We start from the raw sequence: 16,851 nt of genomic DNA on the forward strand, positions 1-16,851 counted from the left end.
TGTTATGTGTCGACGGTCTGCGTAGATGCCACGCCTCGTCATCACATGCGTTGTGCGACTCTGTCGCCCCCATTGAACATGTACAGCTGCCCCGTGTCATCCATCTCTAATGCTACACACCACACAATGCACATTTCAGACTGTGCTATCGCCTGACGTCTCCGCCGCGCCTCGGTCCCGCGCCCTGGTATCCTCCCTCTGTACGGCGGTTCCTCCGCGCCTGGTCCTCCTTCATGAGCCGCTCCGCCTCGCTCATGAACCCCTTGGATCCACTGTTGCCACTACCGCCACGCGAGTCACTGTCGTCCGTCCGTGGTGCCTTTGCGGTCTTGAACACGTTGGCCGCGGCCGGGCGCTTGAGGGGGTTGGCCTTGAGCGGGTTGGCAACGGGCGTCTTGCCAAATGACGAAAAGCCGCCAAACGAGATCTTGGGCGTGGCAGCTGCAGCACCTGGCCCCTCGGCAGCAGGCGCCGCTCCTGATCCTGATCCCGAAGCCTCGGCGTTGGAAGGTCCATCGGTGGACTCGGCCGCGGGCTCGACAGCCACGGGCTTGAACGACAGACTGAGCGACACCTTTTCGCCCTCGGGACGCACGAGGCCCTGCGGCGCCTGGTCGTCGGCACCGGCAGCAGCGCGCGCACGGGCAATCTGGTCCTCGAGCATCTTGCGTTCGCGGTCCTCGCCGTCCATCGTCGCGCGTTCCTTCTTCTGCAGCGCGGCCTGGCGGAGTTTGTCAGCTTTGACAGAGAACAACAAGGATGAGCTGCACTCACCTGCTTTGCCAACGTCGCAGGCGTGTTGTCGACCCACTGGATCCACAGTCCCTTGTCGTCCTCGTCGACCTTGACGGTACCGGCCTTTCCCAGCGTCATGATAAAGCCGTTGAGCGTAACCCATCGCGTCGCGTTCATGTGGACATGCTGCTTGTCCTGAATGTACTCGTTGTACACGGCGTTCGCGCGCACACGCTGGGTGTTGTGACGTGTCTTGAGGAGCGAGACAAACTCGTACTGGAACTGGCGCGAGAACTCTGCAATGGTCGAGCCCGCGTTGGGTCCCAGAGCGATGATCTTGCGCAAATGAGGTTCAGACCTACAGTGCGCTTGGAAGCCGTTCTCGTCTCGGCACTGCTTCTCACAGACCTGACAGTACCACCTAAGCCTGCCGAGGCCCTTGGCCTTGATGGCATTTGATTGAGCCTTTGTGGAGCCAGCGTCTGCGCGACCCATGGTTGTTGGATGATGTTAGAGGTTGAACGAGTAGTGGGGGTCGTTTGTTCGACGTTGTCGGTGGCAAATGCGCAAATGGCGGAAAGACCACGTGGCAATTTCTAATTCAAATACAAAGTATTATCAACGTAAATGCTCCCGTATATGATTGCAATTAGTAATCTCTGCCAAGGTTCGCTTCCTGCGAGACCCTTGCGCACTGCACTGATGAGCGCCGTCGTCATCGCTTCTTCGTCCACACTCTCCACCATCAACATGGCCGACAAGGACGCGTCCCAGACACCTGCAAGCCCGACTCCGGCGAGCCCGGTCCCAGCCGCTGCCAGCCCCAAGGTGGAATCGCCCGCGGTCTCGGACACCACCCCTCCCGACTATGACACCGCCACTGCCGCGGCCCCTGCGGCTGTCGTTCCCGCCGCCGAAGAGAACGCGTCAGTGACAGCAACCACCGCCCCAGAGACCGCACCGGCGGTTCAGCCCCATGCCAACCCCCAGGTCGCCGAGCTCCAGGCGATTTTCCCGACCGTGGACGTCGGTGTGATCGAGATGGTTCTTGAGTCGGTCGGGGGCAGCCACGACCGGGCCATCGAGTCTCTCCTCCAGATGACCGACCCAGAGTTTAAGCCTGACCCGTCGGCAGCGCGTACCGAGGAGCATGCAGTGAGTCCATCCTGCTGTACATTGCCATTGGCTTGACCTGACATGTCCAGTCCCAGGTCGACCTTGACGAAGAGTTCGCTCGTGCCCTCCACATCCAGGAGCAGGAGGAGGCGCGCCGCAACTCGCGTTCGGGCTCGCGTTCTTCCCAGCCAGCTGGTCAGCAGAGCCGCATCCCCGAGGTCCTCCCCTACCAGCCGCGCGTTCGCAAGGCTCGTGTTCCTGCACCGGACCCGTACGCGGCTGCCACGCGCGAGCACCAGCTGAATGAACGCTATGGCGAGCCTCCCGCAGGGCACGGACCTGGCGGCGACGCGCCTGGTATGATTGCGTTTGAGGAGAAGATTGGCCAGTTTGCCGAAGGTTGGTTCTCACGGTTCACATGTGAACGCAAAGGTCCGACAGTGTCTTAGATTACTGACGCTGTTTTGTTAGCCGGCAAGCAGACGTTCAGCACGTTCTTTACGCGTGCAAAGGCCAAGTACGCCGAGCTGCAGGAGCAGCACCAGACCACTCGCGAAGAGCAGCGGCAGATGGCCGAGGAATGGCGCGACCAGGGCCACGCGCACGCGCAGGGCCGCATGGTCGGCGAGCCAAAGGACAAGAATACCACTCCCGGCGGTGGACGCGGCGGTGCCGGACCGGGTCTCTGGGCCCAGCAGCAGCAAGACATGGCACAGGGACGTAGCCCCGGCGGCCGCAGTAGCTCGCTTTCGTCCCAGTCCACCGTGGACGCCGCCCCCGTCGCCCAGCAGACCGCCAGTCGTAGGTGGCACCCGAGCGACGCGTACGACGACCCCATCCCCACCACGCGCACGACTTCCAACTCGAGCGGCGGCCGCCGGTCCCCTGCTCCTGGCTCGGGCTCACAGTCGCCCGACAAGAGCGCCGCTCCTGCTCCGGGCAAGATCGACCTCTCTAAGCTGGGCTTCTTGCCCAAGAAGAAGGTCGACCTCATGTCGTCCTCCTCGAGCCCCGGCAACGACCGGGATCCCAACAACCACTTGCCTACTGCCACCACGGCGTCGGGCCGCTCGCTTGTCGAGCAGATCCCAAAGACCCCGCCTGCGGAGCTTTCCCCGCACCAGCTGGGCGATAGCGATGACGAGGACGATCTTGACTACACCGAGAACCCGTTTGACAAGAAGTAAACGTCAAACACGCCAGCTCGCGTATGGCCTTTTATTTGAGCGAGCGTTTCATTTGTGCCCCCCCGTTTGTGACCGACCGACTTTACTGTTGTTGCCCTTGTGACATGACTGGTAGTGTCTCTTCCTTCCTCATTTCACCCTCACGCCCGTGGAGTTAGAATAATGACATGCATGGAATTTACAACTAGAAGGTACAGAGGAGAGGCTACCCACTCGACACGTCGGGACCCTGTTTGGCAGCTGGGCGGTCGCAAATTAACTGCTAGCTCACTCATTGACGATAACGCTAAGGACGTGGTACTTGGGTTACGCAACTAACCCACTCGCATGTCAGCTCTACACAAACCTAGTCGGCCCCTCACGTCAAAGACCATAAGCAGCGGCCACATCCTCGTCGTCCACGCCATGCTTGACCGCACATTCCTGCACGAGCATGCGCAACTGCCTGTCAGCTGAATTCCGGAAGCCAGCAGCTCACATCAATGACACCCGTTTCGATAGCGCGAACGCTGTACAGAGGAGCGTGATGGCCCACTAGGGGAGCCAGTGTATCACCTTGGAGAGCGGGGGCCCATGGTGACGATGCCTGGTTGTCAGCTGGAGTTTCAAGGGACAGACAGGAATAGGCAGCTCACGCCATCCGATGATCCGGGCTCGAGGTCGTCGTTTGTCTCGGCGATGATGGTAAAAGTCGTTTCTTCTGACGAGAGAGTTAACGATGCTTACTTCGAAAACTCACCTGTAATATCAGACAACTGGCCGTCCATCGCAGTGAGACGAGTGAGGAAGGCGCGGAGGAGCAGGCTTAGTCCCTCGGGGGAAGGCGCGCCAACAATCCTATCGAGTCAGCTTCCTTTCACAGCTCTTGTAGCTGAACTCACTTGACATCCTTCTGTGGGCCCTGGACGCTCTCCAGACCCATGTACATGGCATCCAGAATGAACCTCTCGAGGGGCACACCCGTTGCCACCGACTTGATGACCAGCGTCACGCGCCGCAGAGTGCCCTTCTCGAGCTCTTTGGACAGCGCGGCAACTACGCGAGCGAGGTATCCGCGTACTTCTGGATGCCGGCTTTGATACACTGGAACACCATGTGCGCGCCGACGTGTAAATGTTGTAGCAGGGTAGACGTTGCGAATACACAGGATGGTGTGGAAGACGACTTCGAGGAAGGACGTGATTGTGTCGACCGTGTCTGCGGCGCGTCAGCTGTGGCAGCTCAGGGAATGGTCAGCTCACGTTTGAAGCTGACTCCAGTACTTTCGACGTGTAGGCGAGAGGGACCCGCTTTTGCATTTGCCATTGTTGTTGTTGTTGGTGATGGTTGACCAAGTTGGCAGAAGGCAATGAATGACAGGAGGTGACGGTGGTGGTCAACAAAGGTGGAGGGCTCGGGGGATTAGTACTTGGAATTAAAGCTCTAAGTGGAGGGCACATATATGTTCATTAACGGGTCATTACAAACTGACGCCAATGACGTCGCAGTCGCTGGAAGCGGAAGCAATTCTCGCCCCGGATTCAGAAACAAACAACACACCAAGAGATGTCAACGACGAACGCCTGTCTCCTTCCCTCTTTCGTCCACTCTTCCATCCACCCACGTCTTCGCCAACCACCTCAAGAAACCATGTCGGCACCTATGCGCGAGGTATACCTCGCGCCGGACTTTGATGCGACGTCGCTCAAGGTGCGCTCTTGCGATTGCAATACCGTGTCACTACTAACACCGCCCACAGGTCCCGCAGTTGAGGTGCGCCACTGCCCACTCATTCTCATATATTTGTTTGTTTTTTTGCCGCTGACACATTACCTTTTCAGGTCCATCCTCGTCGAGCACAGCGTCTACTTTCCATCCACATCCAAGAAGGCCGACCTCGTGGCCCTGTTCACAACCCAGGTCAAGCCCCGTGGTCCCGAGATTCTTGCCGCCCACGCCCGCGTCAAGCCCTCCGGCCACGGTATCATTGCTGTCAGCGACAACGGCGATGAGACGCCCCTTATTGTTCCTCCCACCCCTTCTGGCGTAAAGCGCGGCCGTGGTCGTCCCAAGAAGAGTGTCGTCCCTGGCCCCATCGAGCAGGATGTCATTGATGAGCACGAGGCTGCACCCGCACCACCGGCCAAGAAGGCCAGGTCGAGGCGACAGACATCCGAGGTGCCCGGCCCCACCGTCGAGGCTACGCCCAGGAAGCCCCGTGCGAGCGCTGCTCCGCGGGCCAAGACCACCTCCAAAAAGCCAAAGCAAGAGGTCGAGGTCATTATCGAGCCGACCTCGCCCAGCAGGCGTGCCGCCATCCCCTCTGCAGCCAGCGTGGCCCCGTCGTTGTCGTCGGCAGTCCCCCCCTCGTCGTCTCGTCGCAAGACGGTGCGTCCGTCCCAGTCGACCGATATTCTCACGCCGCCGACTCCCTCGACCGGTTTGCCCACGGCCCCACTCCCGCCTGCTCTCGGCGTACCCGAGTCTGTCCGCACCGCTGGTCGCAAGTCGCGCACGAGCTTTGCGCCTGCTCCTATCAAGGAGGACGACAGCAGCGACGTCGAGCCGTCGCCCAAGCGCAAGCCTCGATACTCGTCTGATGTGGACGAGTCTGGGTTCTCCGACTTCAACCCCTTCCAGGCTGGCAGCGAGCAGGCGGCTGAGAAGGAGCGCAGGCGCCGCAAGTCGTCTCTCGGTCTTGGTGAGGGCAAACGCCGTGCGCCCCGCCCCAGCGAGTGGACTGCCACTAGCGCACCTACTGCGTCGATCCTCCGTCGCGTGGGTCCCAGCACCGAGAACCTCCGTTCGCCACCCGACGCGGTGCGCGATGCGATGCGCCAGCAGGTCCAGATTGCCGACGAGTACAACCGTGTCATAGAGACCAAGATGGGCGAGATTACTACATCTCAGAACCTTCCTGCCGACAATGAGCACATTGTGGTGACGACGCGCCAGAGCAAGGCGATCATCCGTCGCAAGCCCAAGCCCTCCGCCGTCTCGACACCGTCGGCTCTGTCGCTTATCCTGCTCTCGCTCTTGCTTTTCGGCTTTGCGGGCCAATACAAGTCCATGTCCGCCGCCAACGGCTTCTGCGACCCGGGCTCGCTCACCAACGACGTCATCCAGGACCGTGAGACGCCCATCGCAATCGCGCAGGAGTGTATCGCGCGCCGCACCCAGGCCCGTCTCGAGAACGAGCAAGTTCCTCCTCTGGACTGTGACTTGTCTGCCCTGCCGCTCGTGCCCTTCATGCCCCGCCCCACCGCGTGCACTCCCTGCCCGGCGTACGCAGAGTGTGCACACGGCGAGGCCAAGTCCTGCATTCCCGAGTACATTCTCTCGCAGCACCCGCTCGCACCTCTCGCTCCGCTCTTTGACGGCTGGCCAGGCCTCAAGTCGCGCGTCTTCCCTCCCACTTGCAAGCCTGACACGGTGCTCTTGCGCCAGATTGGCCAGCTTGCCCGGCAGATTGAGCGCGAGCTCGCTGCTGGCCGTGGCGCTCTCGTCTGTGCCGGCATGGACGGTGAGGGTTCCGGACAGGAGGTTGCCGAGCGTGTTGGAACCCGCGAGCAAGTTTTGCGTGACGCATGGGCCGACCGTCGCGTCACCAAGCTCTCGCGCGAGCAGTTTGACGAAATCTTTGATGCGGCAATCAAGGACCTCGAGGTTCACGGCGACATTCTCACCACTACCACCGAGGACGGTACCGTCTACCTCGCGGCCGCACGCACCGACTTTACCCTCTCATGCCGCACCAAGCTCAGGGCCAAGTCGCTCGTGTCCCGCTGGAAGTCTCAGCTGGCCTCTACCGCCGCCGTCATTGTCGTCATCTACCTTCTGATGGCCAGCGCCGAGCAGAGGCGGAAGGAGCGCGCCCGCGCCCGCGAGCTGGTCGGAACCGTCCTCCGCCGCCTCCAGGACCAGGAGTACCTGCACTACCTCGACCCCGTCGTCACCCCGCAGCCGTACCTTCCTCCCGCACAGCTGCGCGACGTTGTCCTCCCAGCCTCAGAGAGCGCTGCGTCCCGCGCCCGTCTGTGGGCTCGCGTCGAGGGCGAGATTGAGAAGAACGCCAACATTGCCGTGCGCGAGCGGGAAGTCCGCGGCGACGTGTGGAAGACTTGGGAGTGGACCGGTGTGGGCAATAGGCCCATCGAGGGTTAGTAGGTGGAAGTGGGTTTGCCTCGCCCCGTAAAAAGGGGAGGCGTATCGCTTCTCTGTCTCGTGCTAGTGTTTTCGTTGGGTGTATCATGCAGGCTCTGGATTCACGCTCGGAGCTGGTGGTGGTGGTAGTGGAAAAAGAACAGTCAGAAAAGACACAACAAAAACAATACAAAATTGAACCAAACAAACAAAACTGAACGTCAATGAGTGTAGCGAAGAATCACACGGCGAGCCGACAGCACAGCGTATCCGAACAAGATCGGGAACAAGGTAATGTGAGTGGGCATGAGAGCATGAAAGGATGAGCCTAGGCTAGTTTACAAATGAGGGCGTTGAAAGGTGGCCCCAATACGAGATACTCTATATAGGAAAGGAAAATGTCCATGATGTATTGATTGTGTTTGATCTGCGTCCAGTAGGTCGAGAACTGGCAAACTGCGAGGCGGGATGCGGGGGTCGAGGCGAGGCGAGGCGAGGCCTGGTAGGCGGAGACGTTGGCGCGCGTTATGCGTGGATCTCGGTGTCCGTTGTGTCTGGGAGCCAGAAACTGCGGCTGTGTCTGTGCAAGAAGCCGTTGACGCTGCGTGCCAGTGTCCTGTGACTGTGTCAGCTTTGGACCTGGACAAATCCAAGGACAGCTGACCATCTGTCGGCGACAGCACCTGACAAACTCACTGAGCAATAGTCCATGTCGGATGGCTCGGGTCCTGATAACACAGGCCCATCCGCCCCTGGTCCACTTTTTTGCCTCTGACAGTCATCGTGAACCGCGAACAGTCCGTGAGCCCAAACACCTCGGGATAGCTCGAGACGGTGGCGTACAGGCCCTCCCAGTCGAACAGCATGGTGTTGGCGTGCGGGTGCGACTCCTCAAACTCGGCCAGGGACTGGGGCAGCTTGGTGTTGAAGCAGGCCGTGGCGCGGCGCAGGTGCGACGACACGTTGTGGCCTATGCCGCTGTCGAGGGCGTATTTGGGAGCGTGGTCGAGGGCGGCCAGCGAGAAGAAGAGGAAATGGCGCGCGCCCAAGCCGTACAGTGTTGAGACGCGGTGCATGAGCGCCGGTGGGAGTTGGTTTGCCGTGCGATGGAGGGCTGGTGGCGAAAACTCGCGACGCTGGGAGAAGAGGTTAGCGCGACTGGGCTTTTTTGTGAGCTCGCTGAGACGATGTTCTCAGCGAGTCTTGGTGTCAACCCACTGCCATCTCGCGCTGCCCATTAGCTTGAATCCAACAACATAAAGGATCAGTAGCTACTCACAACATCGTTGATACCCAACAACACCACAAACAAGGTGTTCTCGCCATGCCAGTTGACGGCCTTGGGCCCGGGCATCGGCGTGAAGAGCGCCTTGAACTCGGCCACCTGGTCGTCAAACGATCCAGACTCTTCAAGCCGTGGTGGGACACTGGGGGTGACGTCAGTAGGTTCTCGCGATGCAAGGGATACGGGGGACACGTCGGCTGGCGGCGATCTAAACCGGCGAGCGGCGAGCCAGAAAGCAAGGCCGCAGTGAATTGTGGCAGGCTCAACCGCATCCCGCTCGGCTCGGCGCAGGCGGATCGGAGGCCAGCAGGACCTCTTTACCCGGCCGCGAGCGGCGTCCGCTGGGCCAGGACACGGCGTGCGCCTCTGCAAGCCTGCCCCCCAACCTGCAACGAGGAGGCGTCTGCTTCACCCTCGCCCTCGTGGTCGACTCACAGGGAGAAATCGATGGTTGCTCCGTCACGCGCAAAATTCCAGTACTGCATGGCCTTTGGGTCTTTGAATGTGCTTTGGGAAAGGTGTCAGACGCACGCAACGAGACTCTGGTGTGGCTGCCACCACTCACTTGTACAGGTAGTCTGCCCACTTCAATCCGATATGCTTGTTCTGATAAGACGTCAGCCCGCCATATCCATAAACAGCTGTGTTTCAGGGCTGCGCCAAAACAATCCTCGGATCCTCGGCCCCCTTTGTCGTTGATGATTTGTTTTTGACGCCACCGTGCCGGCGGCAGCCGCGGCGAGGGGACGGGTGCAAGCGGGTGCGAGACACCGACGGTCCGCGGCGTGTGCACGGGTGCACACCGTAGTATCGCCGGGACCACCCCTTCTGCTCAAAACTTGATATGGACACCCGAGACAACTTACGAGGCCGGTGGGGTGACCGTCTCCGACGCCGTTGCGACGGTAGTCTGGTCGGGTAGGGAGGGACGCTAAGGGTCGGCAGTCAGTAAACGGGAGGGGGGACGTGCGATCGAGAGCGACGGGAAGGACTTTAGACGCACAAAACGAGTCGCCGCTGCAGAGAGGTGGTCAGCTGGTGGGTAATGTGGACGGGGAAGGAGGGGGTTTGGTTTGGCTCACAAGATGAACATCTTGCCAGTTGTGGGCCAGTCAAAGGCTGCACGACCGGCGCGTGTGCGTTTCAGGTAAAAGTTGTCGGCATCTTCCTCGTTGTCGAGGTCCAACAGGGCCGAATCGTGGTCGCTGTTGGCCGTGTCGGTATCGGCCTTGGATGTACCGGTAGCTAGCACCCCGGCAGACGAGGTGGCAGCGGGGTCCGGGTGGGGGAGCTTGAGCTGCGGGAAGGTGGTTACAAACCGTTGGAGCGCCTCGATGCCGTCAATGCTCTGAGCCGTGGTGGGTGCTGGACGGGCCAGCGCGAGGACCCTGTCGCGAGTGTGTGTTGGGTACAAGGCAATGAGCGAGGCAAAGACGAGGGCGCCGAATATGAGGACGAGCCTGCGCCGTGATGGCGAGGTGCGATCTGCCATGGTGCGAGAGGATGTGTGTGAGAGAAAGAGTACAAGCACAGATGTGAGCTCGACGCCGTCATGGGCAAACCCATAAACGGCGGCGTCGTCATGTAAGGGGCGAGAGGACGGGCGATGGCCCGTGACGAGGGGGGACCGTTTTTTGGCTGCGGATATGCCCGTCTGGCCCGAGAGAGAGAGTTTGGCTGTGGGGTGCCTTGTTTGGTTCGACCCGCCCGTTGCTGTTGCTGTTGCGGAGAGGCCATGAGAGGGAATGGCACACGCACGACACGGGAAGCTGGTGCGTTGGTGGCCTTGGTGGCCGGGTGGACATGCATGTATCCCACCTCGCACCCGCTCACACTCGCTCTCCCAGTCTCGCTTCCGTCCACACGTGCCGGTGACATTGGCGAATTGGCGACATGCGGCACAGGTTGACCCAGTTTGTCGTCTAAACACTCTTCACAAGCATATACCACCACCACGCTTAATTCTGGCCACTCACTGCACAGCCTACAGGATGTGGGTCCCCTCAACAATCGTGAGCAACCTCCCTCCCAAGTGGGGCCATCACAGATCACAGCTGACAGCAACCTCCAGGCGTTCCGGCGCTGGCCGATCGTCGTTATACCCCTCCTCACCTTCATCCTCTGGCACGCAGCGACAATCTACAACGCGACCGACGAGTTCCCCTCGTCGTCGTCCTCCAAGCCTGCCTCAGACTACCTCAGCTGGCTTCCCAGTGGTCTCAAGCACCCAGGCTTCGACCCATCTTCCCACCATGTCTTCATCGCCACCCAGCCCAACTGGCATGAGCAGGTGTGGCTCACGATCGGTGGCATGTTGTCGTCGTTGAAGGTCCCCTACACCGCGTACACTGAGTGTGACGACACGGCCGAGGGCGAGACTTGCATTCGCTTTGGCCTGCTCGAGATGGCGGCCGTGTTGGGCGTCTGGAACGGTGGCCGTAAGTCTGAGCCACTCTGCAGGCGACGGTCTCTCCCTTATTGCTTCCGCTGATGCCACACCACAGCGGTCAAGAAGAAGAGCGAGCTGTTCAACGACGTCAACAAGCCTCTTCCTAACGGGAAGTATGTCGACACGGTCATCCTCGCGACTGAGAAGGAGGAGTGAGTGGCGGTCCGACTTCCCTAGCTCCCAGGCTCCCAGCCCAGGCTTTGGGAGGACGTGTGCTATTCTTGGCGTTCCTCGTAGTCGCATACTGACGGACAGCTTCCAATGGGGTTCTGAGCGTCTCCTTCAACTCTGGAACGAACGTCCGGACGGCCAAAAGTTCAAGGTTGTGGGCGTCTACCATGAACCCACCGGCGACCTCGAGCATTACTCCAGGCAATGGGCCCACACCGGTGCTTTGAGCTATCTGACTCTGTCTCCACAGTGAGTAAACGCTCCACACGGGGACCTGCAACCCTCGACACCAAGGCTCTGCTCTGGGAATCCTTTTGTTGTCTCGCGCCTGGTCATGCTCACACACGCCCAGCGTCGCCGCCGACCTCAAACATAGACTCCGCATCGACGCAGCCAGGCCGGAAGGTGGCGCCGTGGGAGTGGACCACATCCCAGTCCGCACCGTCGTGCCCTGGATGCCTGCGGCGGACCATGGTGTCTATGTCCCAGAGGATAAGGGTGGCATGGTGACTCGTTTGGAACACACTCTGCCAACCCGCATCGTCATCAACGGCATGATATCACCAGAGAGGCGAGGCTACGACAGGGTGTTTGACGACATGAAGAGGCTCTTCCTTGGTGAGTTGGCGCGTCTCTTGGTCTGGATCTGATCTGGGATACGGGACAGTACGGGGCCATGAGTCCGGGTCGGTGTGTGTGGAGCGGCTATTGCACCCCCACCTGCCAACAACGGGGTCGCCTTTGGTTGTTGACGGTGACGATGGTTGTCAAACCACCGGCCATTCGCCGCTGCACGGCAAACAAAGACCCAGGCGCTTGCCCATGCACCTCGCTGCTCTCCATCCAGCACTGCCCTCAGAGTGCAAGTTGTCCTCTTGCTCTGTTCTGTCTGGCTAACGCTTCGCAGAGGATGCCAAGCTTTTTGGCTACCGCTGGTCGGAGACTGAGAGCCTCTTTGTGCCAATTGACAAGGACGACCCAAACACGTTCAAGCTGCTGTTACTGGGCGAGACGGATGTCCGTGTCGACCGGCCGGACCCAGGCACCGTTCGCGAGGCTGTCGAGTTTATCAGCGGCTACAGCCAAGGCGAGTTTTACCAGTACATGGCCAGTGCCGACTTGATGCTGTTGGCTTGGAACGATGCGTTCAGGTGTAAGTTGGAAGCGTGGCGACGAACTGCGAGCTGACAACGTTCCAGACCTCGACTCACAAGCGTCCTCGTCGGCTTTCACCACACTCGAGACCGAGGTGCCCCTCGTGATCACCCCGGGAATCGAGGAGCAGTACAGCTTCCTGGACTCTAGCATCAGCGTCATCCGCCCCAACGCCCTGCGCGAAATGGACGTTGTGGCGCTTTTCCGCAAATTCCCCAACGCGGCCAGGATGACCTACACCGAGCTCGAGAGACAACTTCGCGAACTCTACTCGGCGGAGACCATGCACCTGCGCACTGTGCCGCTGGTGATCAGGATGCTGAAGGACGGGTGGAAGAGGAGCCCCGGTAGTTGGAAGTCGAAGAAGGCTGCGTTGAGACACGAACAAGAGCGTGTTTTGATAGAGATTCTTTCCGAGCCGTTTTATTGAGGAACAGTGGTCCAAGGTTTATATCAGAGGACATTTTCAGGTTTGATGTAGTTAGATGGCCAGTGTGCACCTCCCAGTATGCATTGCTATGCTTTTAGACCATGACCTTGTGTCTGCCCACGGATACCGTCCGGTCGAAAATGTGGCGACGGAAGGAAAAGCCTGCCGGTCCGCTGAGGTCATCTACTCAGCTTTAATATGGGGGATTTCGGTGATTTATTGGGAGTTTCCCTCTCACGTATGCCTTGACACCAGCACCACACTGTGAAGTGAAGTTCATAATTAAGAGGCAGAGGTCATACATACATTCTAAAACGACGCGACGCGGCATACACCGTCCACGACTCCCGGGCTCAACTATCGCCCCACGAGTACGCCAGTTGTTGGGCCAAAGCGCTCTTCTCCGTGGACCCCCGCTGCTGCCTCGCCGCCTCAGTCGCAGCCATATCGTTTGGCGAAGAACTCCCTGGCGGCCGTACCAGGTGCTTCCGTGAGTCAAACGGCCTGGCATGTGTCGGGCTCGGGTGGGCCATCTGCGCCGAGCCGGGGGACAGACCGGACGCAAAGGTCGGAAGGTGGTCGGGGACGGGGAGCGGGAGCCACTGCATGCCCCGTGTCCACTCTGTGCCCCCCTCCGTTCGGAAGGTGGACTCGGAGCAGATTGGTGAGGGAATGGAATCACCCGGGACGAACACATGCTGGCGGGGTGCGCTGAAGTCGACTGGTCGCGACGCGGCGGCGCCGTCCAGCCAGTCGGGGTCGTACTGCGGTGGGAGGCGGTCGACTTCATCGCCGTCAAGCGGTTCGAGTGCGCCAGCGTCACTCTCGGCAATGATCTCTCGACGGTTGCGGCCACTCGGAGCTACGGACGGGCCGACTGATGACCGTGCGCTCGCACTCCTCCCGACCGCCCATGCCTGTCGAGAGGCGGACCCTACTGAGCCCACAGCGGCCATATCGGTGTCATGCTCGCTCTTCTCGCTGGCTGGTGAGGACGGCGCGTAGGAGACTTGCAAGTCTCTGGGAGGATACGCAGAACGTGGTTCCGGGGCCGCAGAGGCAATGAGGTTGTGGGACGAGCCCATCAGAGCCGTCTGACTGTCATGTTCCGACGGGGGCTTGAAATCGGAGGACGCGTTTCTGCTGGGAGTCAGTCAGAGTGTTACCCAAACCAAGCACTCACGAGTTGCGGCGGTGACGGCGGAAAAGGAGCCAGAGGACGAGACAGATCAGCGCGGCGCCGAGGACACCGCCGATCTGGAGGTTGGTTAGTTTTGCCCTTCGTTTATTGAACAGCGACAATACTTACCACTCCACCAGCCACTGTAGTCGTGGGAGGTAACGACTTGTGCGACGTAGTGGCACCAACACCAGTCTCGGTGGCGTCCTCCATGGTTGTGGAACCGCCCTCAACGACGGTGGCTCCACCTTCCACGACCGTGGCACTGGCAATTGTAGTGGCGGCGGCCCCACTGGGCACCGCTGTGCTGTTCACAGGGTCCGGATTGCCCTCACTGACGGTCAGCTTACAGCCTCAACAACAATGCAGATGGCCGCTACCCACCCCTGTGTAGAGTACAGCGTGATACCCGATAAACCAATGTTGGTATTGTGCGCCATGTCGGTGGTGGCGTTGAACTTGACGGTGTACTGCACACTCGGGTCCAGCGGAGTGGCGTACATCAGGCCATTGGGCTTGACATAGGCAGATGTAGCCCAGACTGGCCACACCTTTGGAAACGAGGCTCGTGGAGTGATGTCGATCAAGGCCCCGACGCTATAGAGATGACCGAGTGTGCCGTTGAAGAAGACATAGGACGAGTTGGCCGGCAATGTGAACACGCATTGGGCGTTGGCACCCTCGTTGGTGGCTGCGTTTGCGGTGAGCGCGTCGTACGGAACATTCGTGCCATCTGGTCGTGTATCAGCGTTCTGGAGGTCGGTGATCGTTATGGAGGAGACCCACCAGAGGGACCAATGGTCATGACTGAAAACTCGCTGGAGCAGTTGAAAAATGGGTTGGCAGCACCGTTCAGGACGGCAGGGATGTCGGTGATGTTAACGTTATCCCATGTCGGGTTGCTGCAGAGTCAGTGTCTCTGGTATCGGTATTGTCTGCCACTCACTCGACAGTAAGAGTCATTCCTGTTTGAATGTCCGCGTACGAGACGGCGAGATCGATGTCTCCACGATACCTCGAGCTGGGGGCGATTCCAATCGTCCACGACCTTAGACCCCATGTTGGAATGGTCCAGCCGCCCAGGAGTGGCCCGTTTGAGTCTTCTACAGCATTGGCAGTACCTGTACCAACGGCCAGCGAGCTGTCCCCGCCGACAGCGACAGCGTTCGGGTCGGTGTGATTGCCGCGTGATAGAGAGCCGTAAAACCAGACGCCATTGCCGTACATCATCACCAGCGCTGATCCGAGTGCTGGGCTGGGGTTGTCCACTATGGTTGTGTTTAGATACCACAGTGGTGTACCCAAACCGATATCGCCCCTAACAGAGGTGGTGGCGACTGCCGATTCACTGTAACTCTGAATCCATGACCAGCTCGAAGACAGCCCAGCTGCGTCGGGTGTATGGAACTGCCATGTCGCAGAGTCGACTGGGACTGACACGTTCCACACCAAGTTTGGGGTGGGGAGAGCAGCCGCCATCACCACCCCAGAGCTGGCGAACGCGACCAGGTCGAGTAGCAACAGCGCAGGCCATCGCGTCATGGTGCTTGGTTTGGGGTTATGTCTGACTACTAGTGTTGAGTAGCCAAGTGGGTCATTGCGACCACTTTGGCGAATCGTCGACCAAGCCTCTTGCCGCATCTTGGTGTCGAGCAGCAGTACGTACATCAAAGGGAACCTTTCGCGTTTCTTGTACGTGGTATTACGTCTGTCTATCACCCTGTCGTTGCAGCCATTCGGGCCATGTCAGACCAAAGGTCCCGAGCAAAGTAGTGCTGGTCCATGCCGGCGTTTGTTCCTCGCTTGGCCCCTGGAGCATAACACGTCCCCGACACGTCCTAGACTTGGTTGGTTCCCAGAAACGTCGGGAGAGAGAAAGGTGTTGTCCTCCAGTAGTGTATGTTTTACATGTGCACCCTTCGCAGTCTTCCCTCCATGTTGCCGGGCCGATCAAGCTGGTTCGCCTGCCCGGAAGACGGCGCTTGCGTCCGGTGGCATCGGCAGGTGGGGTTCTGTACGTATATCTCAAAATGTACATGTATGCCATGCCTACTGTCCAGAGTGCAACAGAGCTCCTGCTCGGCGTGCTCATATCCAGGCTGCCCTGGAGGAAAGTAATGCGGGCCAGGCTGCAGCTTTTGCTGTCGATGCGCGAGCCTGCACGTCCATTAGGACACGTCGATCCCAACATCTCGAAAGGGATGTGGGCCACTTGCCTGTTAAGTCTGCTCCAGGTCCAGAACTGGTCGGTCCAGTACCTATCGTCCTCTCCTCTCCCTCTTCTCCTCTGCAGCGGTGTATGTACGACACTGGCTCTCCCATGTCGTAAGCAGCCATCCGCGCCCTGTCACCAAGAACGCGCATGAAACGCGGCTCAACGGTCTCGGAAGAGGGATGCGGAGCCCGTACTTGGACGCGTTTCAGGACCGCTACCCGTGGCATGGGCATATGGCATACTCGGCCCAGGTCGCGTGGGTGGGGGAGAGAGAAGAGCAAGATGATGCCTGTGCTGTTCCTACTGTATGCACATATGTATGTGCAAACGTTGATGCAAGAGGCGACAGACATATGCACGAACGTGCAGGGGCAACGGCACAGACACAGACACCGGCCTATGTGTAGCTCACGGGTAGCACCCTCCAGTGCACCAGTGCACACGATGGGCTCCAGAACTGCAGGGAGCGGCCTGGACCTCGGTCTGTACGGACCGTGTATGGAGCGATGACGATTCAGATCACAAGTGCTGCAGACGACCGAAGAGGGAAACGCGATCCGAGGCCCAGGACAAGTCACAGCCTTGGAGTTTTGTCCCAGCTCTTGGCAGGGATGACTATGCGTATCACAGACTGACATGGGCCCCATGCGAGGCAACCCTGGCCATACGGCCATAACTGGCACTCACGTTGGACGTTGGACACCACCATATACCACGTGGTGTTGATCAAGAGCAGGTAACTCGTGGAAGATGAGCGCAATACCGAATGAGGAACTGCCACCCAGTAGACTCCGCGACAGCAGGAA

At 59.6% G+C, this 16,851-nt stretch overlaps 7 protein-coding genes across 7 annotated transcripts; 3 read left to right on the forward strand and 4 right to left on the reverse strand.

Annotated features, from left to right (window-relative positions):
- Positions 1–145: 145 nt before the first annotated feature.
- EHS24_004161 (uncharacterized protein) lies at positions 146–1,230 on the reverse strand (the record flags this gene model as incomplete). Its single annotated transcript, XM_028619787.1, has 2 exons — positions 146–721; positions 775–1,230. 2 exons carry the CDS (start codon positions 1,228–1,230, stop codon positions 146–148), a joined length of 1,032 nt encoding a protein of 343 aa, XP_028478759.1.
- Positions 1,231–1,485: 255 nt separating this feature from the next.
- Positions 1,486–3,038, forward strand: EHS24_004162 (uncharacterized protein; the record flags this gene model as incomplete). The annotated part of the gene is made up of 3 exons (XM_028619788.1): positions 1,486–1,890; positions 1,941–2,250; positions 2,323–3,038. The coding sequence occupies 3 exons, from the start codon at positions 1,486–1,488 to the stop codon at positions 3,036–3,038; spliced, it is 1,431 nt and encodes a 476-aa protein (XP_028478760.1).
- A 306-nt stretch (positions 3,039–3,344) lies between these two features.
- Positions 3,345–4,343, reverse strand: EHS24_004163 (uncharacterized protein; the record flags this gene model as incomplete). Its single annotated transcript, XM_028619789.1, has 7 exons — positions 3,345–3,352; positions 3,410–3,479; positions 3,517–3,624; positions 3,674–3,738; positions 3,778–3,875; positions 3,920–4,235; positions 4,280–4,343. The coding sequence occupies 7 exons, from the start codon at positions 4,341–4,343 to the stop codon at positions 3,345–3,347; spliced, it is 729 nt and encodes a 242-aa protein (XP_028478761.1).
- Positions 4,344–4,667: 324 nt separating this feature from the next.
- SRC1 (inner nuclear membrane protein enriched at telomere/subtelomere region) lies at positions 4,668–7,181 on the forward strand (the record flags this gene model as incomplete). Its single annotated transcript, XM_028619790.1, has 3 exons — positions 4,668–4,727; positions 4,777–4,790; positions 4,859–7,181. The coding sequence occupies 3 exons, from the start codon at positions 4,668–4,670 to the stop codon at positions 7,179–7,181; spliced, it is 2,397 nt and encodes a 798-aa protein (XP_028478762.1).
- A 504-nt stretch (positions 7,182–7,685) lies between these two features.
- EHS24_004165 (uncharacterized protein) lies at positions 7,686–9,937 on the reverse strand (the record flags this gene model as incomplete). The annotated part of the gene is made up of 9 exons (XM_028619791.1): positions 7,686–7,776; positions 7,857–8,296; positions 8,379–8,390; positions 8,440–8,587; positions 8,881–8,952; positions 9,011–9,051; positions 9,312–9,376; positions 9,449–9,462; positions 9,528–9,937. The coding sequence occupies 9 exons, from the start codon at positions 9,935–9,937 to the stop codon at positions 7,686–7,688; spliced, it is 1,293 nt and encodes a 430-aa protein (XP_028478763.1).
- Positions 9,938–10,436: 499 nt separating this feature from the next.
- EHS24_004166 (uncharacterized protein) lies at positions 10,437–12,650 on the forward strand (the record flags this gene model as incomplete). The annotated part of the gene is made up of 7 exons (XM_028619792.1): positions 10,437–10,457; positions 10,517–10,883; positions 10,950–11,046; positions 11,150–11,314; positions 11,418–11,683; positions 11,973–12,218; positions 12,265–12,650. 7 exons carry the CDS (start codon positions 10,437–10,439, stop codon positions 12,648–12,650), a joined length of 1,548 nt encoding a protein of 515 aa, XP_028478764.1.
- A 353-nt stretch (positions 12,651–13,003) lies between these two features.
- EHS24_004167 (uncharacterized protein) lies at positions 13,004–15,372 on the reverse strand (the record flags this gene model as incomplete). The annotated part of the gene is made up of 6 exons (XM_028619793.1): positions 13,004–13,790; positions 13,834–13,907; positions 13,960–14,164; positions 14,215–14,563; positions 14,617–14,732; positions 14,777–15,372. 6 exons carry the CDS (start codon positions 15,370–15,372, stop codon positions 13,004–13,006), a joined length of 2,127 nt encoding a protein of 708 aa, XP_028478765.1.
- Positions 15,373–16,851: the final 1,479 nt, after the last annotated feature.

Source organism: Apiotrichum porosum (genome assembly GCF_003942205.1).
Source record: "Apiotrichum porosum strain DSM 27194 chromosome Unknown scaffold_2, whole genome shotgun sequence".
Classification (NCBI taxonomy): domain Eukaryota; kingdom Fungi; phylum Basidiomycota; class Tremellomycetes; order Trichosporonales; family Trichosporonaceae; genus Apiotrichum; species Apiotrichum porosum.